This window comes from Oncorhynchus keta, chromosome 18 (assembly GCF_023373465.1).
Source record: "Oncorhynchus keta strain PuntledgeMale-10-30-2019 chromosome 18, Oket_V2, whole genome shotgun sequence".
NCBI lineage: Eukaryota > Metazoa > Chordata > Actinopteri > Salmoniformes > Salmonidae > Oncorhynchus > Oncorhynchus keta.
The window spans coordinates 21,799,032-21,826,928 of record NC_068438.1 but is presented as its reverse complement, the minus strand read 5'-3'; the positions used below and the strand labels follow the sequence as shown (position 1 = coordinate 21,826,928).

The 27,897-nt window shown below is 43.5% G+C and overlaps 1 protein-coding gene across 3 annotated transcripts in view; it reads right to left on the bottom strand.

The window, feature by feature from the left end:
- Positions 1-1,070: 1,070 nt before the first annotated feature.
- Positions 1,071-27,897, bottom strand: part of LOC118396866 (membrane-associated phosphatidylinositol transfer protein 3-like) — a 121,271-nt gene continuing 94,444 nt past the window's right edge. For all 3 annotated transcript variants that reach the window (XM_052467626.1, XM_052467627.1, XM_052467625.1), the window contains 8 exons: positions 25,202-25,318; positions 12,877-12,993; positions 12,409-12,557; positions 11,944-12,093; positions 11,020-11,203; positions 10,054-10,182; positions 9,325-9,722; positions 1,071-3,799 (listed from right to left, as the gene is read on the bottom strand). In XM_052467626.1, the coding sequence (XP_052323586.1) occupies positions 9,399-9,722; positions 10,054-10,182; positions 11,020-11,203; positions 11,944-12,093; positions 12,409-12,557; positions 12,877-12,993; positions 25,202-25,318 (1,170 nt within the window). In that variant the 3' untranslated portion in view covers positions 1,071-3,799; positions 9,325-9,398. The remainder of the gene's footprint in view (positions 3,800-9,324; positions 9,723-10,053; positions 10,183-11,019; positions 11,204-11,943; positions 12,094-12,408; positions 12,558-12,876; positions 12,994-25,201; positions 25,319-27,897) is intronic.

The following is a 27,897-nucleotide window of genomic DNA, read 5'->3' as shown; positions in this document are numbered from 1 at the left end:
TTCAACAGAATCCGCGGAATTATACACCCCTGATCACACGCAGTTAACATCCATAGCTACATACAAACAGTTTGTTGTGTTCCTTCTCGCATCTAAGAGCTCTCCTCCTCTCACCTTTTCCCTTTGCTTGTGGACTTCAATACACAACACATCAGCTGTCTGTGACCAGACTAAAAAAACCTTTCCAAGCCAAACCTTCATATCATAACTGCTACACACAGCCTACATCGTTGTCACCATATTAGCTAAAGTAACATCATAGTCAACAAAGCTAATAGAACGTTAGTAAAACCGCTACAATCATGCAGGACAGTGTTCCGTCAGTAAGTTGTTAACAGTTACACAGGCGGGCCCCAGTGGCAATAAATTAGTAAAGCTTACCTTGACTTGGATGAGTTCCAGTGTTGGAGTCATTGCCAGCTACAGTAGCTAACATAGCTTCCCTCTGTTTGAGCCGGGTGTTTGAATAGGCAAAACTAGCTAGTTCCATTTGCTAGCGAAGTGAAATAAAAATGGACAAAATATATCTAGCTTTCTCTTCTCCTTCCTTTTTGAAGTAATGAATTTGTTCAAAACAGTTCAACTATTGTGTCCAGGTGACAGATCAGATGAGACACATGTGTGCGTAAAGATGGATTGCCAGGACTGGTGGCTAGTGGACCGGCGACGTTGAGCGCCGGAGAGGGGGTAGACGTGACAGTTTTAATGTATTATTTGGTGACGTGAATATATTTTGTATAGTTTTATCTAAAATGTATAACTTTTTATTTTTTAGGAAATTCACTGAGGATGATCCACCCCTTCCGGCTCTGAGGAGCCTCCACTGACACAGACACAGGAGCATTGGAGTTTTAAAACCAAGTTTAGCCTCTGTCTGTGCTCTTTATACGTGTATTGATCCTGTGTTTATGCGTAGACGCTTCTGTTATGTTGTCACGTTCCATGTTAGTGGTTTTATTCAACTTTTCACCTGCTTCTCGACTCTCCATTACAATACAGGAGCGTCTATAGCGACAGCTGTGAAGGCAATTAATATAGACACAGGATCATTGGACCACATTGAGCCTCTGTCTGTGCACTTTTTCTTTTTATTACTGACAAGATAGTGAGAGATGGTTGAAGTCCAAGAACACAATTACAGGAAACCATATCACATAAACACATGTTTCCACTACATTAAATCTGAACAAAATGTTCTATTGGTTTTCTGCAGAAGTGCAACTCTGACCATATAGTTTACCTCAAGATAGAATAGCATGACAATCAATAAACAAATATAACTTAATTTACAGAAATTATGTAAAATATTGGCAATTTATTTTTTCCTTTCACACCACATTTTATAGGAAACAGGCCAGCTGAAATCAGAATCATTGTAAATGTCTTAGTGTACAACGCCTATGGTAGTGTCGTCGAAAATACATTATCATACCGTGTACAACACATTATATTGATGGGAATGATCAGATGACATTGTCGTGATCAAGATACAAATCACAAGTCAAACTGTATATCATCCTATCAACAGTATTCACCCAGACCAGGACATTGTTGCTGGTATGTTATTGACATTATTATAGGGATGGAGTTACTGGGACTTTTTTACATTCATATTTTAAATATAGCTAATGTTCTGTCATTAGTTTAGTAAGCTTAGATACTGTCCCAAAGCTGTTTTACTCAATGTGGTTAAACAAAAGAGGAAAGCAAACAACTCTCTCTATCTCTCTCTCACACTCTCTTTCAAAGCTTCTGATTTCAACCAACAGAGATTCTTCTCCAGTCAATGGGTTTGAAACTAAACCCCGAGGCATTGCTAAAGCTCTCGCCCTTTCTTGACAGTTATAAAAACCCTGCCAGTGTAATCCTTGGTGAAACACTCATCTTAAATCTGAACCATACTCCTGCTTTTAACAGGCAACACTGAACAACCTTCGACTTCTCCTTCCAGAATACATGGTCTTTACTTTCATGTTCAGGGGCACATTGGAGCTCCAGGTATTTACACCATAAATACTTGATTATACAGAAACGTACACGCACGCACGCACGCACGCACGCACGCACGCACGCACGCACACGCACACACACACACACACACACACACACACACACACACACACACACACACACACACACACACACAGTGCATACATGAAGCATGACTCCATTCCAGCATATACTTCAAATGTATACAAGACAAAATATCAAGTAGATACAATGTACTTTCTTATGAATGTCAAACTCATACTTTGGTCAAGCAATTAGGTTAGTAATATCATTTTCATTATTCTACACAACAACAAAATAGATATTAAGGCAAAAGTAACTATCAGTCACATTAAACAACAAAGTTTAAAAAACACACTTTTAAAATATTTCTGCACACAGTTTTTCATCATAGAAAAATATGTGTTGCACAGAGAGGTGAGATCTTTTCCAAACCCACCATAGTACAATGTATGATAAGGTGACATGGTATCTCATATCAATAGACATGCCCCTTCATTAGTCCCAATGACCCTCACAGTTCAAGATGTAGCTTTCCTAAAATGGATGCTAACTATCGCATTCTGAATGATGTTATTTCACCTGACTAGAAAGCTAGGATCTATTGCAAGATATAATGTTAACAGGACGTATTCTCTTCCAACTGTCAGGTCCATGTCGTAGACTTTTGACCATAACAAAATCAAATCATTGATTTCATCATTCCTCATGAGAGGTCGTCATGACTACTCTGATGGCTGTGTCTATCTCATCACCAACCTGTAAACAATTTCAGTCAATTCAGTACAAGCCTTCCCTCAAACAGCTTTAGAAAGCATATCATACGAGCCCAGAACCTCGACAGGGAAGGAGTAAAACATGTAGTTCAACATCTGCGGACCGATATAAGATCACAACAGCAAGAAAATCCCGCTATCGTATCTGAGCCAGCAGGAGTAACAGCATTCCACAGAACTATAGCCCACCAAGCACCACGGTATACTGTAGTACTTGTACAGTGCAAGTCAGAGCAACCAGTGGCCATGGACCCCTTACCAGGCTGCTGTCTGAAGCCATGTTCTGACTCAATGACTGACTGAATGAGAGAGGGAGAGATGGATGGATGGCTATAGGGTGGAGGCTGGAGTGGGGTTAGGTCAGGTCAGCTGGGCTGAGGAACATAAGGTTAATGTCCCCAGCGTGAAGCAGCCAGAGGCCCCACAGCAATCCTGGGGACACAGACCATAGAGAGGGACAAGATGTCTGTCCTATTTACATAGAGAATAATTGTCAGTCGGTGTAGCTTTGCCACCTGTCAACAAAGCAGGTCAATGAACACACTGTCTGGAACATCTCCTGGTGGTGTATTGCTTGGGCTAGAACATTCCTCCATAGGTTTCAACAGGATCTTCCCTGTTCCTATTCCCAGTGGGGGATGAGAGGGAGTCTTCTGGCATATGACTCTGGTTGCATCTGTGTGTTGATCTAACATTCTGCAGCAAATGTTTCTGCACCATTTTACAAATGACCAAAGTGTCTCTCTCTCTCAGCTTGACAAACGATAACACATTGATTCATTAGCACTGCCACTGAAAAAACTTTTGCCACGTTGGACATAATTTGAGCTTGAGAGACAGCATTAGGATGAATCCATGGCTGTTTCAAGCATGAGGAGAAAGCTTGAGGAACATCATCTACTGAGTCCTGGGAGTGGAGAAGGGCAGCTGTTAAAGAAGTGTAGAGGGCCAAGCAGCCAAGCAGGAGGTTAACACAACTGATACCAGCAGAAGATCCAATATAGGTGACGACACTGCCAAAAGAAAGAGAGATTCAGTTAGTATAGTGGTTCAAATTCCAATCAAATCCCAAAGCCACATACAGTATATATACAATGCATTCAGAAGGTATTCAGACCCCTTGACTTTATCCAAATATTGTTACGTTGCAGCCTTATTCTAAAATGGATTAAATTGTTTTTTTCCTTGATCAATCTACACACAATACTCCATAATGACAAAGCGAAAACAGGTTTTTAGACAATTGTGCAAATGTATACAGTTGAATTCGGCAGTTCACATACACCTTAGCTAAATACATTTGAACTCAGTTTTACACAATTCCTGACATTTAATCCTAGTAAAAATTCCCCGTTTAGGTCAGTTAAGATCACCACTTTATTTAAAAAATGTGAAATGTCAGAATAATAATAGAGGATGATTTATTTCAGCTTTTATTTCTTTAATCACATTCCCAGTGGGTCAGAAGTTTACATACACCCAATTAGTATTTGGTAGCATTGCCTTTAAATTGTGTAACTTGGGTCAAACATTTTGGGTAGCCTTCCACAAGCTTCCCAGAGCTGGTGTAACTGAGTCAGGTTTGTAGGCCTCCTTGCTCGCAAATGCTTTTTCAGTTCTGCCCACATATTTTCTATAGGATTGAAGTCAGGGCTTTGTGATGGTCGCTCCAATACCTTGACTTTGTTGTACTTAAGCCATTTTGCCACAACTTTGGAAGTATGCTTGGTGTCATTGTCCATTTGGCAGATCCATTTGCGACCAAGCTTCAACTTCCTGACTGATGTCTTGAGATGTTGCTTCAATATAACCACATAATTTCCCCTCCTCATGATGCCATCTATTTTGTGAAGTGGACCAGTCCCTCCTGCAGCAAAGCACCCCCACAATATGATGCTGCCACCCCCGTGGTTCACGGTTCGGATGGTGTTCTTCGGCTTGCAAGCTTCCCCCTTTTTCCTCCAAACATAACGATGTTCCTTATGGCCAAACAGTTCTATTTTTGTTTCATTAGACCATAGGACATTTCTCCAAAAAGTACAACCTTTGTCCCCGTGTGAAGTTGCAAACCGTAGTCTGGCTTTTTTTATGGCAGTTTTGGAGCAGTGGCTTCTTCCTTGTTGAGCGGACTTTCAGGTTATGTCAATATAGGACTCGCTTTACTGTGGATATAGATACTTTTGAACCTGTTTCCTCCAGCATCTTCACAAGGTCCTCTGCTGTTGTTCTGGGATTGTTTTGCACTTTTCGCACCAAACTACTTTCATCTCTAGGAGACAGAACGTGTCTCCTTCCTGAGCGGTAACAAGGCTGCGTGGACCCATGGTGTTTATACTTGCATACTATTGTTTGTACAGATGAACGTGGTACCTTCAGGCGTTTGGAAATTGCTCCCAAGGATGAACCAGACTTGTGACTTTTTTTCTGAGATCTTGGCTGATTTCTTTAGATTTTCCCATGATGTCAAGCAAAGAGGCACTGAGTTTGAAGGTAGGGCTTGAAATACATCCACAGGTACACCTCCAATTGACTGAAATGATGTCAATTAGCCTATCAGATGCTTCTAAAGCCATGAAATCATTTTCTGGAATTTTCCAAGCTGTGTAATTAAAGGCACAGTCAATTTAGTATGTACACTTCTGACCTACTGAAATTGTGATACAGTGAATTATAAGTCAAATAATCTGTCTGTAAACAATTGTTGGGAAAATTACTTGTGTCATGCACAAAGTAGATGTCCTAACCGAATTGCCAAAACTACAGTTTGTTAACAAGACATGTGTGGAGTGGTTGACAAACAAGTTTTAATGACTCCAACCTAAGTGTATGTAAACTTCCGACTTGTATATAACATTTTAAAAAACTGAAATATAACACATTTACATAATTTACATAAAATTACAGCCTTGAGTCTTATTGGGTATGACACTACAAGCTTGGCACACCTTTATTTGGGGAGTTTCTCCCATTCTTCTCTGCAGATCCTCTCAAGCTCTGTCAGGTTGGATCGGGAGCATTGCTGCACAGCTATTTTCAGGTCTCTCCAAAGATGTTTGACCGGGTTCGTCTGGGCTCTGGCTGGGCCACAGAAGGACATTCAGAGACTTGTCCCTAAGCCACTCCTGCGTTGTCTTGGCTGTGTGCTTAGGGTCGTTGTTCTGTTGGAAGGTGAACCTTCACTCCAGTCTGAGGTTCTGAGAGCTCTGGAGCAGGTTTTCATCAATGATCTCTCTATACTTTGCTCTGTTCATCTTTCCCTCGATCCTGACTTGTCTCCCAGTCCCTGCCTCTTTAAACACCTCCACAGCATGATGATGCCACCACCATTTATTTATTTAAAAAAAAAATGTTCACCTTTATTTTACTAGGCAAGTCAGTTAAGAACAAATTCTTATTTTCAATGACGGCCTAGGAACAGTGGATTAACTGCCTGGTCAGGGGCAGAACGACAGATTTGTACCTCACCATGCTTCACCATAGGGATGGTGCCAGGTTTCCTCCAGACGTGAAGTTTAGCATTCAGGCCAAAGAGTTTCATTTTGGTTTCATCAGACCAGAGAATCTTGTTTTTATTTTTTTCTGATAGTCCTTTATGTGCCTTTTGGCAATCTCCAAGCGGGCTGTCATGTGCCTTTTACTGAGGAGTGGCATCGGTCTGGCCACTCTACCATAAATGCCTGATTTGTGGAGTGTTGCAGAGGTGGTTGTCCTTCAGGAAGGTTCTCCCATCTCCAGAGTAACTCTGGAGCTCTGTCAGAGTGACGATCGGGTTCTTGATCACCTCCCTGACCAAGGCCCTTCTCCCCCGATTGCTCAGTTGGGCCAGCGGCTAGCTCAAGGAAGAGTCTTGGTGGTTCTAAACTTCTTCCATTCAAGAATGATGGAGGCCACTGTGTACTTTGGGACCTTCAACGCAGCAAACATTTTTTGGGGACAATTCCTTCGACCTCATGGCTTGGTTTTTGCTCTGACATGCACTGTCAACTGTGGGACCTTATATAGACAGGTGTGTTACTTTCCAAATCATGTCCAATCAATTGAATTTATCACAAGTGGACTCCAATCAAGATGTAGAAACATCTCAAGGATGAAAAATTGAAACAGGATGTACCTGAGCTACATTTTGAGTCTCATAGCAAAGAGTCTGAAAACTTAAGTAAATAAAGTATTTCTGTTTTTCCATTTCAATACATTTGCTCAAATTTCTAAAAACCTTTTTGCACTTTGTCATTATGGGGTATTGTGTGTAGATTGATGAAGAAATAATCATATTTAATACATTTAGAATAAGGCTGTAACGTAACAAAATGTGGAAAAAGGGAAGGGGCCTGAATACTTTCCGAATGCACTGTAAGTGAACAGTGAATTATCCTATACACCTGTGCATTACCGTGACCAACGAAAGACAACTATACTGAACAAAAATATAAACGCAATATGCAACAATTTCTAAGATTTTGCCAAGTTATAGTTCATATAAGGAAATCAGTCAATTTAAATACATTTAAATAAATAAATTAGGCTTCAATCTATGGACTTCACATGACTATTTTTGTTCAGTGTAGATTAGTTCCTACAGGCCCGCTGAAGTGACACAGTACCCATGCTCCAGTCTCCTTAATTGCAGAAACACTATTCCCAAATCTAAAAATGAGTGGATTTCGGCTCTGTTAAATGGGAAAATAGGAGGCAGTGGGCTTTGAAAATAAAGGAACTGTTCCTAATAATAGCACAGCTACCTCAGGTTCCTGCATGAATATTTATGAGAGAGTATACAGACTGATCGCTGCTCTCTATCCGTTTCTCTCTGTCTGCTCTCCCCCTATCTCTATAACTTCCTGCCTGCTTTTTTTCTCCATCTCTCGTTCTCTTTCCTCTCTCTCCATCTTTCTGACTGCAGTCTCTCTCTCCATGTTTCACTTTATCAGTTTTATCTCTCTCTCGCTCCATCTCTGTCTTCTCTCCCTCTCTGCCCCTCTCCCCTTCTCTCAGATAGTAAAGCTGTTATTATTATTATTTTGTTTAGCTGTATAAATCATAATGTCTGGGCCTCCCAAGTGGCGCAGTGGTCTAAGGCACTGCATCGCACTTTCTAGCTATGCCACTAGAGATCCTGGTTAGAGTCCAGGCTCTGTCGCAGACGGACGCGACTGGGAGACCCATGGGGCAGCGCACAATCGGCCCAGCGTCGCCCGGGTTAGTGGAGGGTTTGGCTGACAGGGACTCCTGTGGCGGGCCGGGTGCATGCACACTGACACGGTCATTAAGTGTACGGTGTTTCCATTGTGTCAAGAAGCAGTGCGGCTTGGTTGAGTTATGTTTCAGGGGAAACATCGCTCTCGACCTTCGCCTCTCCTGAGTCTGAACGAGAGTTGCAGTGATGAGACAAGACTGTAACTACCAATTGAATACCACGAAATCGGGGAGAAAAAGGGGTAAAGTTTAAAAAAATGATAATAATTCAAATCAAGCCATCTGCAGGTCCTATTCCAGCTGTGATGACCCTTGTGTACCACACCACAAAACATAACCAAATCAAGCCCTCTGCAGGTCCTATTCCAGCTGTGATGACCCTTGTGTACCACACCACAAAACATAACAAAATCAAGCCATCTGCAGGTCCTATTCCAGCTGTGATGACCCTTGTGTACCACACCACAAAACATAACCAAATCAAGCCCTCTGCAGGTCCTATTCCAGCTGTGATGACCCTTGTGTACCACACCACAAAACATAACCAAATCAAGCCATCTGCAGCTCCTATTCCAGCTGTGATGACCCTTGTGTACCACACCACAAAACATAACCAAATCAAGCCCTCTGCAGCTCCTATTCCAGCTGTGATGACCCTTGTGTACCACACCACAAAACATAACCAAATCAAGCCCTCTGCAGCTCCTATTCCAGCTGTGATGACCCTTGTGTACCACACCACAAAACATAACCAAATCAAGCCCTCTGCAGCTCCTATTCCAGCTGTGATGACCCTTGTGTACCACACCACAAAACATAACCAAATCAAGCCATCTGCAGCTCCTATTCCAGCTGTGATGACCCTTGTGTACCACACCACAAAACATAACAAAATCAAGCCATCTGCAGCTCCTATTCCAGCTGTGATGACCCTTGTGTACCACACCACAAAACATAACCAAATCAAGGTGAACATTTATTGACTGCACTAGAGTACACAGCTTGGAGTCAAAGCTTTCCTATGCCTTATGTTCTCAAAGCCTAGGCTTAGGCTTAGGCTTAGCATTGTGGTTCGGCCACAATGCTGAAGAGCCAAAAGTCAATATCTAAATGATTCTAAATGAATAATTTAATCACATTACATAATTGCCCATATGCTGCAGTCTACACAAATTACACAATGGAAGAGGGAACCAGGTATTTTCACAGCCTCAAGTACACCAACACAGAAACAGGTTCTGGGGGGATATTTTCAGTGTGTTGCTATTATAGAGAGATGGTATGATCATACAGTTCTAGGAGTATAATATAGGGCAATTTAAACCATTTAATTGTGAATGTTCACCTTGACCCTTGACCCTGGACACTGAGACCCCTGTCCTCCTCCTCTTCCATCATCCCTCCATCTCTCTCTGTCCGTCAGGGTGTCGTTTCTCCACGGTGCATGGAGGCCCGTCCCCAGACACCATGGCCGCCGCCCCCTCCTCCTCCCCCGGGGTCCTGGTCAGACTCTGGTTGGCTCTGGGCCCGCTCAGGCTTGGGGTTGGGGGTGCAGGGAGGATCAGGGTGTTGGACAGACATGGTTCTCCTCAGGTGGGTGCGTTTACACAGGAAGTCAGGTTTGGCAGAGAGGCCAAAGGAGCCTTTCCTCAGGACCATGCGTACTGAGGAAAGCTTCTTGGGTCTGGCCCGGTGGCCAAACTGCAGTGAGGAGAGGTGCACTGCATAGCCATCACTTAGGAACTATGGGAAAGAGCGAGAGAGAGCGAGAGAGAGAGAGAGAGAGAGAGAGAGAGAGAGAGAGAGAGAGAGAGAGAGAGAGAGAGAGAGAGAGAGAGAGAGAGAGTAGGAGAATGCGAGAGTGAGAGAGAGAGAGCGAGAGAGAGAGCGAGACAGTTAGTGAGAGTGGCCATGTTAGATAAAAGAATAGAAGACTAAACAGGTAGATAGCGATGGAGAGTGACAGGAAAGACAGACCAGAATAGATACATCAAAACACGATCGATAACTATTAGTGAATCAATGTCATTAGCTTGATCGTTAAAGAAAAGTAGAAGAGTGTACTGATGTCTACCTGACATTGATTCTGGTACTTCTTGGAAGGCCTGCCCACAATATAAATCTGGGAAGGACTCAGACCCAGCATGTTGTACACGGAGATGTCCTTCATGGAGCCATAGGCTGAGTTGATCTTAATGTGACACTGGCAGAGAGAGAGAGAAGAGAGAGGGAGAGGAGAAAGAGAGAAAGAGGGAGAGAGGCAGAGAGGGAAAGCGAGAGAGAGAGAGAGAGAGAGAGAGAGAGAGAGAGAGAGAGAGAGAGAGAGAGAGAGAGAGAGAGAGAGAGAGAGGGGATGGAGGGAGCGAGAGATAGAGAAAGAAAGAAAGAGAGAGAGAGAGAGAGAGAGGGATGGAGGGAGCGAGAGAGAGAGAGATAGAGAAAGAAAGAAAGAAAGAGAGAGAGAGAGAGAGAGAGAGAGGGATGGAGGGAGCGAGAGAGAGAGATAGAGAGAGAAAGAAAGAGAGAGAGAGAGAGAGAGAGAGAGAGAGAGAGGGATGGAGGGAGGGAGCGAGAGAGAGAGAGAGAGAGATAGAGAAAGAAAGAAAGAGAGAGAGAGAGAGAGAGAGAGAGAGAGGGATGGAGGGAGGGAGCGAGAGAGGGAGAGAGAGAGAGAGAGAGAGAGAGAGAGAGAGAGAGAGAGAGAGAGAGAGAGAGAGATAGAGAAAGAAAGAAAGAAAGAGACAGAGAGGGAGGGGGGGAAGTAACACTTGATGATGGGTTTGGCACTTTCATGCAGTGCGACCAGAGGTTATACTGCTGTGCCTACAAAGTCAATGTCAATGTGAGAACCAAAGAAGTGTGCGTGAGAAATAGGGGAGGAAGAGAAAGAGAGAAGAAGAAAGAGAGAGAAAGGGAGAGAAAAAATAGAGTGAGAGACATATAGAGGGTGAGAGAGAGAAAGAGAGGAAGAGACATACACAAAGAGAAGGAGTCGAGATAGAAAGAAAAAGATATCCACATTATTTTGAAGGTATTGTACCTCCTGCACTAGGTTCCTGAGGAAGATGGTTTTCTGTCTCAGTGGGTCGTGGACCAGGCCCTCAGAGAAGAAGATCATGCCCTGGGGGAAGTTGTGTTGGGACAGCCATGACACCACACGCTGCTTCTGCATGTCTGGCCTCCCTGTGATGTAGATGATAAGATAGCCCAGGTCCTGCCAGTGTCTGGACACAAAGATAAATAGATACATTGCTCTGAGAATTATCGTTTTCACTGAACATAACGACGGATTGACATCAATAATATTCCTCTGAGATTTATGGTTTATTTTTATCTTTTTAGTGTTTGTTTTCTACCTTCATGTATTAAAGGGATACTACAGGATTTTTTTTACAATGAAACCCTTTATCTACTTCCCCAGAGTCAGATTAACTTGTGGAGACATTTGCTATGTATCTGTGTCCAGTATGAAGGACGTACGGGGTAGTTTTGAAAACCAGTGCTAACAAGCATTAGCGCAATGACTGGAAGTTTCTTATGTAGACTTCCAGTCATTGCGCTAATGCTAGTTAGCAATTGCGCTAATGCTATTCAGCAACTTCATTCAAACTCCCTTTAATGTGACAAAATAAAAGGATAATATTTTGAGCTGAACAGATGACTTCTTGGCGTTGCAAATGAGTTAGGATTTTCATTCCATTAATAATTTCTCTCTGCTTGAAATGCTCCTTAATCAAACAAAATCTGGAAGAGATATTCACAAACATACACACACAAACATTTGCATGCACACACACACACAAACAATTGCACGCACACACACACACACACAAACAATTGCACACACACACACACACACACACACACACACACACACACACACACACACACACACACACACACACACACACACACACACACACACACACACACACACACACACACACACGGAGGCATCAGTTACCTGACGACGTCCACAGCTCCGGGACGGACTTTAGGGTCGCTGCCCATGATGGAGACGCTAGCAGCGAAGGAGCCATCGATGCTGAAGACCACACACTCCATCCCCCTGGGCAGCACCGTCAGGTAGGCCTCCGCACTCGTCTGATCTCCCCTGGGGAGAGAGAGGAAAAGAGAGGGGGAGAGGGGGGAGGATGATCAATAGGTTTGGTGGTAATTCACAGCAGCAGCACCTCTGGGGCTCCTTGTTATTCAACAACCTGTGAGTACACTGTTAGAGCTTCACGCTACTTTACCTCCATCACTGATATGTGCCATCATTTAATTCAGTACCCTTTAATTCAGTACACTTTCATGGGAACTCGTCCCAACCCACATCCATTTCATTATTGATAGAACCGCTAACATACTGTAATAAACATGCTGTGGTTGCATCTCAATAAGGAATAAAAAGGAGCTGTTTGATTACTTGACCACCATTTTGATAGGGTAGACCCCGGTGGCCAGCTTCTTGCTCTTGGGAATTGTGTAGACCACTCTGCCACTACTGGTGGTCACCTCTGTGTCAAAGTGGACCCAGCGGCTGGACTGGGGCTGTGTCATCAGGAGAATATCCACCTGTGAGAGGACAAGATAGATTCATGATAAGGTTCAGGGCAGCAATTTAATTCCTTTCAATAAACTTTAGTGTTGACGTCTGTCAAAGCAAATTCCTTTGTCAGACCACTCACTTTAAGAGAAGTATCAATTTAACTTTATGGACACGCAGACACTTTTTAAAGTGTTGCAACTATAGTGTTGAAAGTAGTGCAACGGGTGTTTGCAAATTATGCAAAAAGTTTCAGGAGCAAGATCCTTCGTCAGAGCAATATGGGTTAATCTTTATTGACATGCAGACACTTTTAATTAATCATGTTTATTGCTGAGGCGTCGTCACCTTCTCTCCAGTCAGAGTCACCATGTCCAAGGGGCCGTACATGAACCGACCAACCAGAGTCTGTGGTCCCTCCTCTGTGGTGATGACATCATTCACCCTGTGGTTGCCAGTCACATTCTGCATGAGGAGAAGTAATTTTCTGTCACTTCTCTTTGGGTTTGTATGCATCCCAAATGGAACCCTACACTCAAATGGAACCCTACACTATCTAGAACCTAAATGGAGAATCCTTTGAATAACCATATTTGGTTCCAAGTAGAACCTGTTTGGTTCCCGGTTGAACTCTTTTGGGTTCCATGTATAACCCTTTCCACAGACGGTTCTACATTGAAACAAAAAGGGTTGTACCTGGAACTAAAAAGGGTTCTACCTGGATCCAAAAAGAGTTGTCCTATGGGGAGAGCCTTTTTGCAACCCTTTTTCTAAGAGTATATAGTGCACGACTTTGACCAGAGACCATGATCTCTGGTCAAATGTAATGTTCTATAAAGGGAATAGGGCCATTTGGGGCTACACATTTGTCTTTCATTACTTTCTGCATCACTCCTCTTCAGACGTAGTGTTTACATCGGCAGAATGAAATGTCAAAGGAACGATGACAAATAGCCCTACACGTTTTGCATCACATTTGAGACGTGTAGCGAATGAGTCTCAGAAGAAATGTGCACGACAGGACCTTACCAAAAGAGGCTGTCGAATCTCCATGAACCCCTGGCTACAGTAGGAGTGTGGTTCTGGTTCCCCTTCACTACATCTCATTTCAAAGAGCAAGATGAATAACCCTAACTGAGCTGAGCTAAGGAGAAATCCTCTAACTCTATGAAGGCATCCCAAAAGGCACCCTATTCAATATGTAGTGCACACTACTTTTGACTAGGGCCCATATGGCTAGTCAAAAGTAGTGCACTACATCGAGAATAGCGTGCCATTTGGGACATAAAACATCTTTATTGCTGAGCTGGTGGGATTTTAATAGGAAATGAAAGCAAAGGAGTTTGCAGATGTAATTCCCTGGCTATGTTGCAGTGATGTATGCTGCATTACCTCAGTCTTAACCACAGGTGGTAGGTGATAGAGTAATTGGGGACGGGTTTGACTGAAGGAAACTTTTAGGAACACTTAACGGGCCATTTCTAAGGGTTGTGCTGCAGTAGCGTATGTACATTAAGGGCTCTATTTGAGCAAACCTAATGCAATGGTACATTTTTCACTGGCGGTAGCATTATAGGTACGGGGTTGTGTCAGAAATATTTTTGCTATTTTCAAAACCGGAATAATGGGAGCAGTAGCTGGTGGTGCGTAAGGGCTGAGTTTGGATTAATAATCAAGTTGTGGGTGTGTCGAGGCTTGACACCTCACTGGCCAATCAGAACGTGCTCCATGGATAAATACATGGTTGCTTCAAGTTATTTCTTTACGTATTGTATTGTCACTCCAATTCAATGTTAGGATGAAACAGTCAGAGGTCACCAAGCGCAACATATCTTCAGCGTGCAAATCAGCTAGAAAGATGTGTCGGTATCGAGTAATTGTCTCTGGCTCCCTCCCAGTTAGGGGGAGTGATGAGCTCCATAGCAGAGTCTCACAATTCAATTGTTGGTTAAAAACTGTTTTCTGCCCCTCCCAAAAGATAGAATTTGTAGATAATTGGCCCTCTTTCTGGGACACCCACAAACTGGCCTGTTGAGGAGTGACGGACTTCATCCTAGCTGGATGGGTGCTCTCATCTTATTTCCGAACATTGACAGGGCTCTTAACTCCCCTAGCTCCACAATGAGATAGGGTGCAGGCAGCAGGCTGTTAGCCAGCCTGTCAGCACAGTGGAGTCTGCCACTAGCACAGTCAGTGTAATCAGCTCAGCTATCCCCATTGAGACCATGTCTGTGCCTCGATCTAGGTTCGGCAAAACTAAAAATGGCGGCGTTCGCCTTAGCAATCTCACTGGAATAAAGACCTCCATTCCTGCCATTATTGAAAGAGATTGTGATATCTCACATCTCAAAATAGGGCTACTTAATGTTAGATCCCTCATTTCCAAGGCAGTTATAGTCAATGAACTAAACACTGATCATAATCTTGATGTGATTGGCCTGACTGAAACATGGCTTAAGCCTGATGAATTTACTGTGTTAAATGAGGCCTCACCTTCTGGTTACACTAGTGACCATATCCCCTGCACATCCCGTAAAGAGACGGAGGTGTTGCTAACATTTACGACAGCAAAATTAAATTTACAAAAACCCCTCCCCCGACATTTTCGTCTTTTGAGCTTCTAGTCATGTAATCTATGCAGCCTACACAATGACTTTTTATAGCTACTGTTTATAGGCCTCCTGGGCCATATACAGCGTTCCTCACTGAGTTCCCTGAATTCCTATCGGACCTTGTCGTCATGGCAGATAATATTCAAATTTTAGGTGACTTTAATATTCACATGGAAAAGTCCACAGACCCACTCCAAAAGTCTGTCCAACATGTCTCCGGACCTACTCACTGCCACAGTCATACTCTGGACCTAGTTTTGTCCCATGGAATAAATGTTGTGGGTCTTAATGTTTTTCCTCATAATTCTGGACTATTGGACCACCATTTTATTACATTTGCAATCACAACAAATAATCTGCTCAGACCCCAACCAATGATCATCAAAAGCCATGCTATGAATTCTCGGACAACCCAAAGATTCCTAGATGCCCTTCCAGACACCCTCCACCTACCCAAGGATGTCAAGAGTACAAAAATCAGTTAACCATCTAACCAAGGAACTCAATTTAACCTTGAGCAATACCCTAGATGCAGTAACAATACCCTAGATGCAGTGACAAAAACATTTGTCATAAGAAACTAGCTCCCTGGTATACAGAAAATATCCGAGCTCTGAAGCAAGATTCCAGAAAATTGGAACGGAAATGGCACCACACCAAACTGGAAGTCTTCCGACTAGCTTGGAAAGACAGTACCGTGCAGTACCGAAGAGCCCTTACTGCTGCTCGATCATCCTATTTTTCCAACTTAATTGAGGAAAATAAGAACAATCCAAAATGTATTTTTGATACTGTCACAAAGCTAACTAAAAAGCAGCATTCCCCAAGAGAGGATGGCTTTCACTTCAGCCGTGATAAATTCATTAACTTCTTTGAGGAAAAGATCATGATCATTAGAAAGCAAAATACGGACTCCTCTTTAAATCTGCGTATTCCTCCAAAGCTCATTTGTCCTGAGTCTGCACAATTCTGCCAGGACCTAGGATCAAGAGAGAAACTCAAGTTTTTTAATATATACAGTATATATCTTGACACATTGATGAAAATAATCATGGCCTCTAAACCTTCAAGCTGCATACTGGACCCTATTCCAACTAAACTACTGAAAGAGCTGCTTCCTGTGCTTGGCCCTCCTATGTTGAACATAATAAACAGCCCATCCACCAGATGTGTACCAAACTCACTAAATGTGGCAGTAATAAAGCATCTCTTGAAAAAGGCAAACCTTGACCTGGAAAATATTAAAAACTATCGGCCTATATCGAATCTCCCATTCCTATCAAGAATTGTAGAAACATTTTAGAGAAAGCTGTTGTGCACAACTCACTCCCTTCCTGAAGACAAACAATGTACAGTGGGGCAAAAAAGTAAGTGTCAAAGGCATTTATTGACAATTACATGAAGTTGATGCAAAGAGTCAATATTTGCAGTGTTGACCCTTCTTTTCAAGACCTCTGCAATCTGCCCTGGCATGCTGTCAATTAATTTCTGGGCCACATCCTGACTGATGGCAGCCCATTCTTGCATAATCAATGCTTGGAGTTTTTCAGAATTTGTGGGGTTTTGTTTGTCCACCCGCCTCTTGAGGATTGACCACAAGTTCTCAATGGGATTAAGGTCTGGGGAGTTTCCTGGCCATGGACCCAAAATATCAATGTTTTGTTCCCCGAGCCACTTAGTTATCACTTTTGCCTTATGGCAAGGTGCTCCATCATGCAGGAAAAGGCATTGTTTGTCACCAAACTGTTCCTGGATGGTTGCTCTCTTATTCATGGCTGTGTTCTTAGGCAAAATTGTGAGTGAGCCCACTCCCTTGACTGAGAAGCAATCCCACACATAAATGGTCTCAGGATGCTTTACTGTTGGCATGACACAGGACTGATGGTAGCGCTCACCTTGTCTTCTCCGGACAAGCTTTTTTTCAGATGCCTCAAACAATCAGAAAGGGGATTCATCAGAGAAAATGACTTTACCCCAGTCCTCAGCAGTCCAATCCCTGTACCTTTTGCAGAATATCAGTATATCCCTGATGTTTTTCCTGGAGAGAAGGGGCTTCTTTGCTGCCCTTCTTGACACCAGGCCATCCTCCAAAAGTCTTCGACTCACTGTGCGTGCAGATACACAAACACCTGCCTGCTGCCATTCCTGAGCAAGCTCTGTACTGGTGGTGCCCCGATCCCGCAGCTGAATCAACTTTAGGAGACGGTCCTAGCGCTTGCTGGACTTTCTTGGTCACCCTGAAGCCTTCTTCACAACAATTGAACTGATCTCCTTGAAGTTCTTGATGATCCGATAAATGGTTAATTTAGGTGCAATCTTAATGGCAGCAATATCCTTGCATGTGAAGCCCTTTTTGTTCAAAGCAATGATGACAGCACGTGTTTCCTTGCAGGTAACCATGGTTGACAGAGGAAGAACAATGATTCCAAGCACCACCCTCCTTTTGAAGCTTCCAGTCTGTTATTTGAACTCAATCAGCATGACGGAGTGATCTCCAGCCTTGTCCCCATCAACACTAACACCTGTGTTAACGAGAGAGTCATTGACATGATGTCATCTGGTCCTTTTGTGGCAGGTCTGAAATGCAGTGGAAATGTTTTTGGGGGATTCAGTTCATTTGCATGGCAAAGAGGGACTTTGCAATTAATTGCAATTCATCTGATCCCTTTTCATAACATTCTGGAGTATATGCAAATTGCCATCACACAAACTGAGGCAGCAGACTTTGTGGAAATCAATATTTGTGTCATTCTCAAAACTTTTGGCCACGATCACCACATTCCATCGATCACCACATTCTTGGAGATTGGAAACCCAAATTGGTCTATACGGACAAGTTCTGGCCTGGTTTAGATCTTATCTTTTGGAAAGATATCAGTTTGTCTCTGTGGATGGTTTGTCCTCTGACAAATCAACTGTACATTTCGGTGTTCCTCAAGGCTCGGTTTTAGTACCACTATTGCTTTCACTATATATTTTACCTCTTGGTGATGTCATTTGGAAACATAATGTTAACTTTCACTGCTATGCGGATGACACACAGCTGTACATTTCGATGAAACATGGTGAAGCCCCAAAATTGCCCTCCCTAGAAGCCTGTGTTTCAGACATAAGGAAGTGGATGGCTGCAAATGTTCTACTTTCAAACTCGGACAAAACAGAGATGCTAGTTCTAGGTCCCAAGAAACAAAGAGATTTTCTGTTGGATTTGACAATTAATCTTAATGGTTGTACAGTCGTCTCTAATAAAACTGTGAAGGACCTCGGCGTAACTCTGGACCCTGATCTCTCTTTTGACGAACATATCAAGACTGTTTCAAGGACAGCTTTTTTCCATCTACGTAACATTGCAAAAATCAGAAACTTTCTGTCCAAAAATGACGCAGAAAAATGAATCCATGCTTTTGTCACTTCTAGGTTAGACTACTGCAATGGTCTAAAAAATAGAGGCCTAAGTATCTAATGAAACCTAACGTGCTTTTTTGGGCATTTCTGAGCATATTCGATGTCACAGAAATACACAGTGTTACCAAATGGTACATTGTTTATTGTACATAAACTACCACATCATATGCAGCATAACTGTATAAAGGCTACATAATACTCTTAAAACATAGCTCCATGAGCCTAGTTTGAGCACACTAACCAATGTTGTAGACTGATGTGATGTGTTCGTTTTGTATCATGAATATTGGGATCTAATGAAGCAGGTAAACAGATTAAGTTTGTCAATAATTAATCCTCGTCAGTTCCGGGCCATGCTGAACTGAAGCTGTGGCATCTCAGCATGCCTTACTTACTTACTTACTTACTTACTTACTTACTCACTCACTCACTCACTCACTCACTCACTCACTCACTCACTCACTCACTCACTCACTCACTCACTCACTCACTCACTCACTCACTCACTCACTCACTCACTCACTCACTCACTCACTCACTCACACACACTCACACACACACACACACACACACACACACACACACACACACACACACACACACACACTGGAAACACACACAGAGTTTTACACACTGGTACGTCTGCAGCACTGTCTACTGCTGTGAACAGGCTGAAAGGCCAGATTCATTCCAATATCAGGCCAGTGACCACATTCCTCTGCTACAGGTCACTGCTGAATCTCTCTGCATGAATGCCTGTCTTATGGGAAAATAGCAGAATATATCGCTATCACACTGGGTGAGTGGTGAGTTCACCTTGCCCTCCAACACACACTGAGAAGAGGAGATGAACTTTGGAGAAGCAGAGCCCCGTTTTACTGGTGCCAATGGTGCTCAGGAAGCAGCACAGGCAGTGGTGGCCCCACTCCATCAGTGACAAAGAGCCCCTTACTAGGAGAGTGAACTGAAGTCACAGCATCACTGATACCAGGCAGGGCCCTCTAAATGGTATCACTATCCCCTGGATGAGCTGGCAGAGCCCAGATAAAGTCTATACAGGGCACCAGGAGACTGTATAGCAATACAGCTATACCAGATATCATATTCAGGTCATATTCTCCAAGCTGCTCCTCCTCCAGCTGTCTCTCATCTACCACTTACACAAGAGACAGATCACAGGATTAGAAGCTGGAGCAGAGCATGTAAGACACAGTCCAAAAATAAAACCTATGGCCAGTTTCCTTAAATGTAGATATGTTCCAGTTGGCCACGCAGTACATAATATAAGTGGACAAAAACCCATTGTTGTTTAATTATTTCCAATGAATATACTGTGAATTAAAGATGGCCCAGAAATAGACTCTACTAACTTTTCAGCCTGGCAGTAATCATATTGTCTTTTATGCTGGAGTATCAGTTAATTGTGGTGTTGTGCTAGCATCTTTTTTCTGACATTTAGGACTCAGCCCACACAAGCAACAATTTCACAAGATTGCAAAAGCTCTTCGCCCATTCAGTATTGGTGTATTTCAGTATTGGTGTATTTGGTTCAACTAAAAGAGACCAATGCTATTGAGGCAGAAATTATTAAAACTGTGAAAAGATGTGTGAAGCTGATGGTAAGAGTGCCTGTGTAACTGTGTGTGTGCTTGCGTGTGTGCTTGCGTGTGTGTGTGTGTGTGTGTGTGTGTGTGTGTGTGTGTGTGTGTGTGTGTGTGTGTGTGTGTGTGTGTGTGTGTGTGTGTGTGTGTGTGTGTGTGTGTGTGTGTGTGTGTGTGTGTGTGTGTGTGTGTGTGTGTGTGTGTGTGTGTGTGTGTGTGTGTGTGTGTTTGCGTGCGTGCGTGCGTGCGTGCATGTGTGTGTGCACACGTCCTTATCCCTTTGTCTCTGATTGAGATTCAATTAGAAAACGTTTGAAAGTCCCCAGCAGATTTCAGCTGAAGATTATTCAATATTTATTGGAATTTCTTCAAACAGGGATTGAACAGAATATAATCTGTGTCTTTCTCCAGTACATAGAGTAGGGTCTGTCCATATATTGATAAAGGCGCAGGAGGGATGGCTGCCGTTTTATGGGCACCTAACCAACTGCGCTATTTTGTTATTTTTTGTTTTGTACATAATGTTGCTGCTACCGTCTCTTATGACAGAAAAGAGCTTCTGGACATCAGAACGGCGATTACTCACCGTGAACTGGACAAAATAAATAAATGTAACGAGTCCGGCGCAAAGGATGTACTGTTTTGTCGAGATAAGGCCAACATCCCTGTCATCCGCGTGAAGAAAAGACAGAGAAAAATGGGGAGGAGGGCAGGGTGCCTTGTAAGAATTCGCAGACGAGTAGGTAAACCACCACTACCCTCCGTATTATAGGCCAACGTGCAATCATTGGAAAGCAAACCGGACGATCTACGATTAAGACTGTCCTACCAACAAGACATTAAAAACTGTAATATCTTATGTTTCACGAGACTTGGCTAAACGACAACATGGATAATATAGAACTGGCTGGCTTCTACATGCATCAGCAGGACAGAGCAGCTACATCTGGTAAGACCAGAGGTGGGGGAGTGTGTCTATTTGTCAATAACTGCTGGTTTGCAATGTCTAATATTAGTCTCAAGATATTGCTCGCCTGAGGTAGAGTACCTTATGATAAGCTGTAGACCACACTATCTACCAAGAGAGGTGTCATCTATATTATTTACCACCACAAACCGATGATGGGACTAAGAACGCTCTCAACGAGCTGTATAAGGCCATAAGCAAACAAGAAGATGCTCATCCAGAAGTGGCATTCCTAGAGGCCGAGGACTTTAATGCAGGGAAACATAACTTCTTCGATATAGGGGGCGATCTTTTAATTTTTGGATGAAAAACGTTCCCGTTTTAAACAATATATTTTGTCACGAAAAGATGCTCGGCTATGCATATAATTGACAGCTTTGGAAAGAAAACACTCTGACGTTTCCAAAACTGCAAAGATATTGTCTGTGAGTGCCACAGAACTGATGTTACAGAAAAAAACAGATAAAAATACAATCAGGAAGTGCCGCATTTCTTGAAACCGCCTCATGGCAATGACTCCTTATATGGCTGTGGAGGAGCTAGGAGTCAGCTTACCTTTTCCACGTTTTCCCCAAGGTGTCTGCAGCATTGTGACGTATTTGTAGGCATATCATTGGAAGATTGACCCTAAGAGACTACATTTACCAGGTGGTCACTTGGTGTCCTCCGTTGCAATTATTGCATAATCTCCAGCTGCAGTACTTTTGCGTTTGCTACTGAGGAGAAACCCAACTGCCACGAAGGATTTATCATCGAATAGATATGTGAAAAACAACTTGAGGATGATTCTAAACAACGTTTGCCATGTTTCTGTCGATATTATGGAGTTAATTTGGAAAAATGTTTGGCGTTGTAATGAATTTTCTTTTTTTTTTCTTCGCCAAAAGTGATGAACAAAACGGAGCGATTTCTCCTACACTAATAATATTTTTGGAAAAAATGAACATTTGCTATCTAACTGACAGTCTCCTCATTGAAAACATCCGAAGTTCTTCAAAGGTAAATTATTTTATTTGAATGCTTTTCTTGTTTTTGTGAAAATGTTGCCTGCTGCCAGCACAGCCTAGCATAGCATTATGCCATGCTAAACTTACACAAATGCTTGTCTAGCGTTGGCTGTGACGCATATTTTGAAAATCTGAGATGACAGTGTTGTTAACAAACGGCTAAGCTTGTGTTTGAATATATTTATTTAATTTAATTTGCGATATTCATGAATAGGAAACGTTGCGTTATGGTAATGCGCTTGAGGCTATGATTACGCTCCCGGATACGGGATTGCTCGTCGCTAGAGGTTAAATCTGTTTTACCTCATTTCTACCAGCATGTTAAATGTGCAAGCAGAGGAAAAAAAAACTCTAGACCATCTTTACTCCACACACAGAGACGCGTACAAAGCTCTTCCTCAACCTCCATTTGGCAAATCTGACCATAATTCTATCCTCCTGATTCCTGCTCACAAGCTAAACTAAAGCAGGAAGCACCAGTGACTCAGTCAATAAAGAAGTGGTCAGGTGACACAGATGCTAAGCCACAGGACTGTTTTGCTAACACAGACTGGAATATGTTCCGTGATTCATCCGATGGCATTGAAGAGTACACCACATCAGTCTCTGTCTTCATCAATAAGTGCAACAATGACGTTGTCCCCACAGTGACCATGCGTACATACCCCAACCAGAAGCCATGGATTACAGGCAACATCCGCACTGAGCTAAAGGGTAGAGCTGCCGCTTTCAAGGAGCGGGACACTAATTCGGACACTTATAAGAAATTCCGCTATGCCTTGTGATGAACCATCAAACAGGCGAAGCATCAATACAGGACTAAAGTTGAATCCTACCACAACGACTCTGATGCTCACTGAATGTGGCAGGGTTTGAAAACCATTACAGACTACAAAGGGAAACCCAGCGGCGAGCTGCCCAGTGACGGGAGCCTACCAGACGAGCTAAATGCCTTTTATGCTCGCTTCGTGGCAAGCAACACTGAAGCATGCATGAGAGCACCAGCTGTTCTGGATGACTGTGTGACCACATTCTCCGTAGCCGATGTGAGCAAGTCCTCTAAGCAGGTCAACATTCACAAAGCTGCGGGGCTAGATGGATTACCAGGATATGTACTCAAAGTATGGGCGGACCAACTGGCAAGTGTCTTCACTGACATTTTCAACCTCTCCCTGACCAAGTCTGTAATACTTTCAAACAGACCACTATAGTCCCTGTGCCCAAGAAAGTGAAAGTAACCTGCCTAAATTATTACCGCCTCGTAGCACTCACGTTAGCCATGAAGTGCTTTGAAAGGCTGGTCATGACTCACATCAATACCATCATGCCGGAAAGCCTAGACCCACTCCAATTCGCATACTTCCCCGACAGATCCACAGGTGACGCAATCTCAATTGCACCCCCTATTTCCCTTTCCCACCTGGACAAAAGGAACACCTATGTGAGAATACTGTTCATTGACTACAGCTCAGCGTTCAACACCATAGTACCCACAAAGTTCATCACTAACCTAAGGACCCTGGGACTAAACACCTCCCTCTGCAACTGGATCCTGGACTTCCTGACAGGCCACCCCTAGGTGGTAAAGGTAGGCAACAACACAACTGTCATGCTGATCCTCAACACTGGGGCCCCTCAGGGTTGTGTGCTTAGTCCCCTCCTGCACTCCCTGTTCACCTACGACTGCGTGGCCAACCACGACTCCAACACCGTCATTAAGTTTGCTTAACAACAGTGGTAGGCCTGATCACCGACAATGATAAGAGAGCTTAAAGGGAAGGGGGTCAGAGACCTGGCCGTGTGGTGCCAGGAAAACAACCTCTCCCTCAATGTGAGCAAGACAAAGGAGCTGATCGTGGACTATAGGAAAATGAGGGCCGAACAGGCCCCCACTAACATCGATGGGGCTGAATTGGAGTGGGCCGTGAGTTTGAAGTTCCTTGGTGTCCACATCACCAACAAACTATCATGGTTCAAAAACACCAAGACAGTTGTGAAGATGGCACGACAACACCTTTTCCCCCTCAGGAGATAAATATTTGGCATGGGTCCCCAGATCCTCAAAACGTTATACAGCTGCACCATCAAGAGCATCACCACCTGGTATGGCAACTGCTCGACCTGCCGATCGTAAGGTGCAATAGAGGGTATTGCGTACAGCCCAGTACACTGGGGCCAAACTTCCTGACATCCAGGACCTATATACAAGGCCAGAGGTGGGCAATTCCAGTCCTCGAGGGCCTGATAGCTGGGGAAAAACTGTGACACCTAACACACCTGACTCCAATAATCATGCAATTTGTTTAAGCAGCTGTGTTTGGTAGGGACGGAGAAAAAGTGTGACACCAATCAGGCCCTCGAGGACTGGAGTTGCCCACCCCTGTACTAGGCGGTGTCAGAGGAAAGCCATAAAAATGGTCAAAGATTCCAGTCACCCAAGTCATAGACTGTTCTCTCTGCTACAGCACGGCAAGCGGTACCGGAGTGCAAAGTCTAGGACCAAAAGGCTCCTTAACAGCTTCTACCCCCAAGCCATAAGACAACAGAACAATTAATCAAATGGCCACCCGGACTATTTACATTGACCCCCCACCCCCTTTGCGTTTACACTGCTGCTACTCGCTGTTTAATATCTATGCATAGTCACTTTACAAATTACCTTGACTAACCTGTATCCCCGACTCGGTACCGGTACCCCCGTTTATAGCCTCGTTATTGTTAGGTCATTTTCTTCTGTTACTTTTTGATTTGATTAGATTTTTTACTTTATTTGATTTAGTAAATATTTTCTTAACTATATTTCTTGAACTGCACTGTTGGTTAAGGGCTTGTAAGTAAGCATTTCACGGTAAACTCTACACCTGTCGTATTCGGCGCATGTGACAAATAAAGTTTGATTTGATTTGTAATGGCACCCTATTCTCTATATAGCGCACTTCTTTTATCCCAGGTCAAAAGTAGTAGTGCACACTATATAGTGAATAGGGTGCCATTTAGGACATAGCCATTGAATCCAGTGTGGGGATAAAGGTGCGGAACTGTCCTTTATCTTTCATGAATAACTCATGTTGGCTTCCTCACCCTCAGTTTGACAGGCGTCCTCCTGCGAAGCCACTTCTCCCGTGGGCTAGATGGAGAGAAGGGGGCTGAGTCCTTGCTGTCAGCTTCCTGGGTCTTCACACTGTCACATCGCATGAGCTGCATGAACACACACAAGCACACAAGCATGGACATACATGCACGGTTCATTAATCCGCGCGTGCTTAGTCCACTCAGTATGATGGCACTTCTCAAACAAAATCCCTAGTCTACTTTTAGGCACCTGGTGGACATTTATCAGTGGAGTGGCATACATACACTAGACAAAACAATTACATGGAATATTCATCCTCTGGTGCTTGAACACACTTGAGAGAGAATGAAACTAGGACTGTGATTATCTTGAGGCGTACACTGTCACAGCTGGTAACAGGAGCTCATTTGTCAAGAGGAAGATTCAGGCGTATTAACAGGCTAGCCTTTGGATGATTCGTTATGAAGTGGACTACATGTACATTTCATCTCAGAAGTTGAGAGAAAATAACCAGTCTTTAGCCTAATCAATGTGCTGCCAGGCTAATGAAACAGCCAGGCTAATGATGTGTTTTCAAAGAGGAGAGGAGAGGAAAGTACAGGTCGCAATGAGAGAAGGAGTTTAACTCCATGACTGCATTAACGAGATCCTAGTTTAAGGTCCAACCTCTTATTACACAGCAATGATAAGAATAGGTCATTGATTTTACTTAATTCGAACTTGAACAGCTGTTAAGTATGGTACAGTAAGTAAATGAAAAGGGCAGTAAGTTTGTGTGAACCACTGGGAGTAAGTTTGTGTGAAACATTTACAAAAAAAACAAACGTTATTTAACCAGGTAGGCCAGTTGAGAACAAGTTCTCATTTACAACTGCAGCCTGGCCAAGATAAAGCAAAGCAGTGCGACAAAAACAACAACGCAGAGTTACACATGGGATAAACAAACATACAGTCAATAACACAATAGAAAAATATGTATACAGTGTGTTGCAAATTAAGTAAGGAGGTAGGGCAATAAATAGGCCATAGTGGCAAAGAAATGACCATTTAGCAATTAACACTGGAGTGATAGCTGTGCGGAGGAGGATGTGCAAGTAGAAATACTGGTGTGCAAAAGAGCAGAAAAAACAAAACAAATATGGGGATGAATTAGGTAGTTGGATGGGCTATTTACAGATGGGCTTTGTACAGCTGTAGCAATCGGTAAGCTGCTCTGACAGCTGACACTTAAAGTTAGTGAGGGAGATATTGGTCTCCAACTTCAGTGATTTTTGCAATTTTCTGTTCCTGTCATTGGCTGCAGAGAACTGGAATGAAAGGCGGACAAATGTGGAATTTGGCTTTGGGGATGACCAGTGAAATATACCTGCTGGAGAGCGTGCTACGGGTGGGTGTTTCTATGGTGACAAATGAGCTGAGAAAATGGGGAGCTTTACCTAGCAAAGACTTATAGATGACCTGGAGCCAGTGGGTTTGGCGACGAATATGTAGCGAGGACCAGGCAACGAGAGCGTACAGGTCGCAGTGGTGGGTAGTATATGGGGCTTTGGTGACAAATCGGATGGCACTGTGATAGACGACATCCAATTTGCTGAGTAGAGTGTTGGAGGCTATTTTGTAAATTACATTGCCGAAGTCAAGGATCGGTAGGATAGTCAGTTTTACGAGGGTATGTTTGGCAGCATGAGTCAAGGATTCTTTGTTGCGAAATAGGAAGCCGATTCTAGATTTAATTTTGGATTAGAGATGCTTAATATGAGTCTGGAAGGAAAGTTTACAGTCTAGCCAGACACCTAGGTATTTATAGTTGTCCACATATTCTAAGTCAGAACCGTCCAGAGGAGTAGTGATGCTAGTTGGGCAGGTGCGGGCAGCGATCGGTTGATGCTAGTGCAGTACGCCACAGGATGTGTTTGTGCTGGTCAAGGGCAGTCAAGTCTGGAGTGAATCAAGGGCTATATCTGATCTTAGTTCTACATTTTTTGAAAGGGGAATGATTATTTAAGATGGTGAGGAAAGCACTTTTAAAGAACAACCGGGCTTCCTCTACTGACAGGATGAGGTCAATATCCTTCCAGGATACCCGGGCCAGGTCGATTAGAAAGGCCTGCTTGGCCTCCCGGGTGGTGCAGTGGTCTAAGGCACTGCATTCCAGTACTAGCTGTGCCACCAGAGACTCTGGTTCGGCCGCGACCGGGAGGTCCATGGGGCGACGCACAATTGGCCTAGCGTCGTCCGGGTTAGGGAGGGTTTGGCCAGTAGGGATATCCTTGTCTCATTGCGCACTAGCGACTCCTGTGGCGGGCCGGGCGCAGTGCACGCTAACCAGGTCGCCAGGTGCATGGTGTTTCGTCCGACACATGTGTGTGGCTGGCTTCCGGGTTGGATGTGCGCTGTGTTAAGAAGCAGTGCAGCTTGGTTGGGTTGTGTTTTGGAGGAAGCATGGCTTTCGACCTTCGTCTCTCCCGAGCACGTACGGGAGTTGTAGCGATGAGACAAGATAGTAACTATTAACAATTGGATACCGCGAAATTGGGGAGAAAAAGAGGGGTAAAATTCATAATGGACACAGGCAATGAGGCAGTGATCGTTGAGCTCCTGGTTGAAAAGAGCAGAGGTGTATATAGAGGGCAGGTTAGTCGGGATAATATCTATGAGGGTGCCCATGTTTACAGATTTCCGTCTTACAATCTAGCTTAGATTG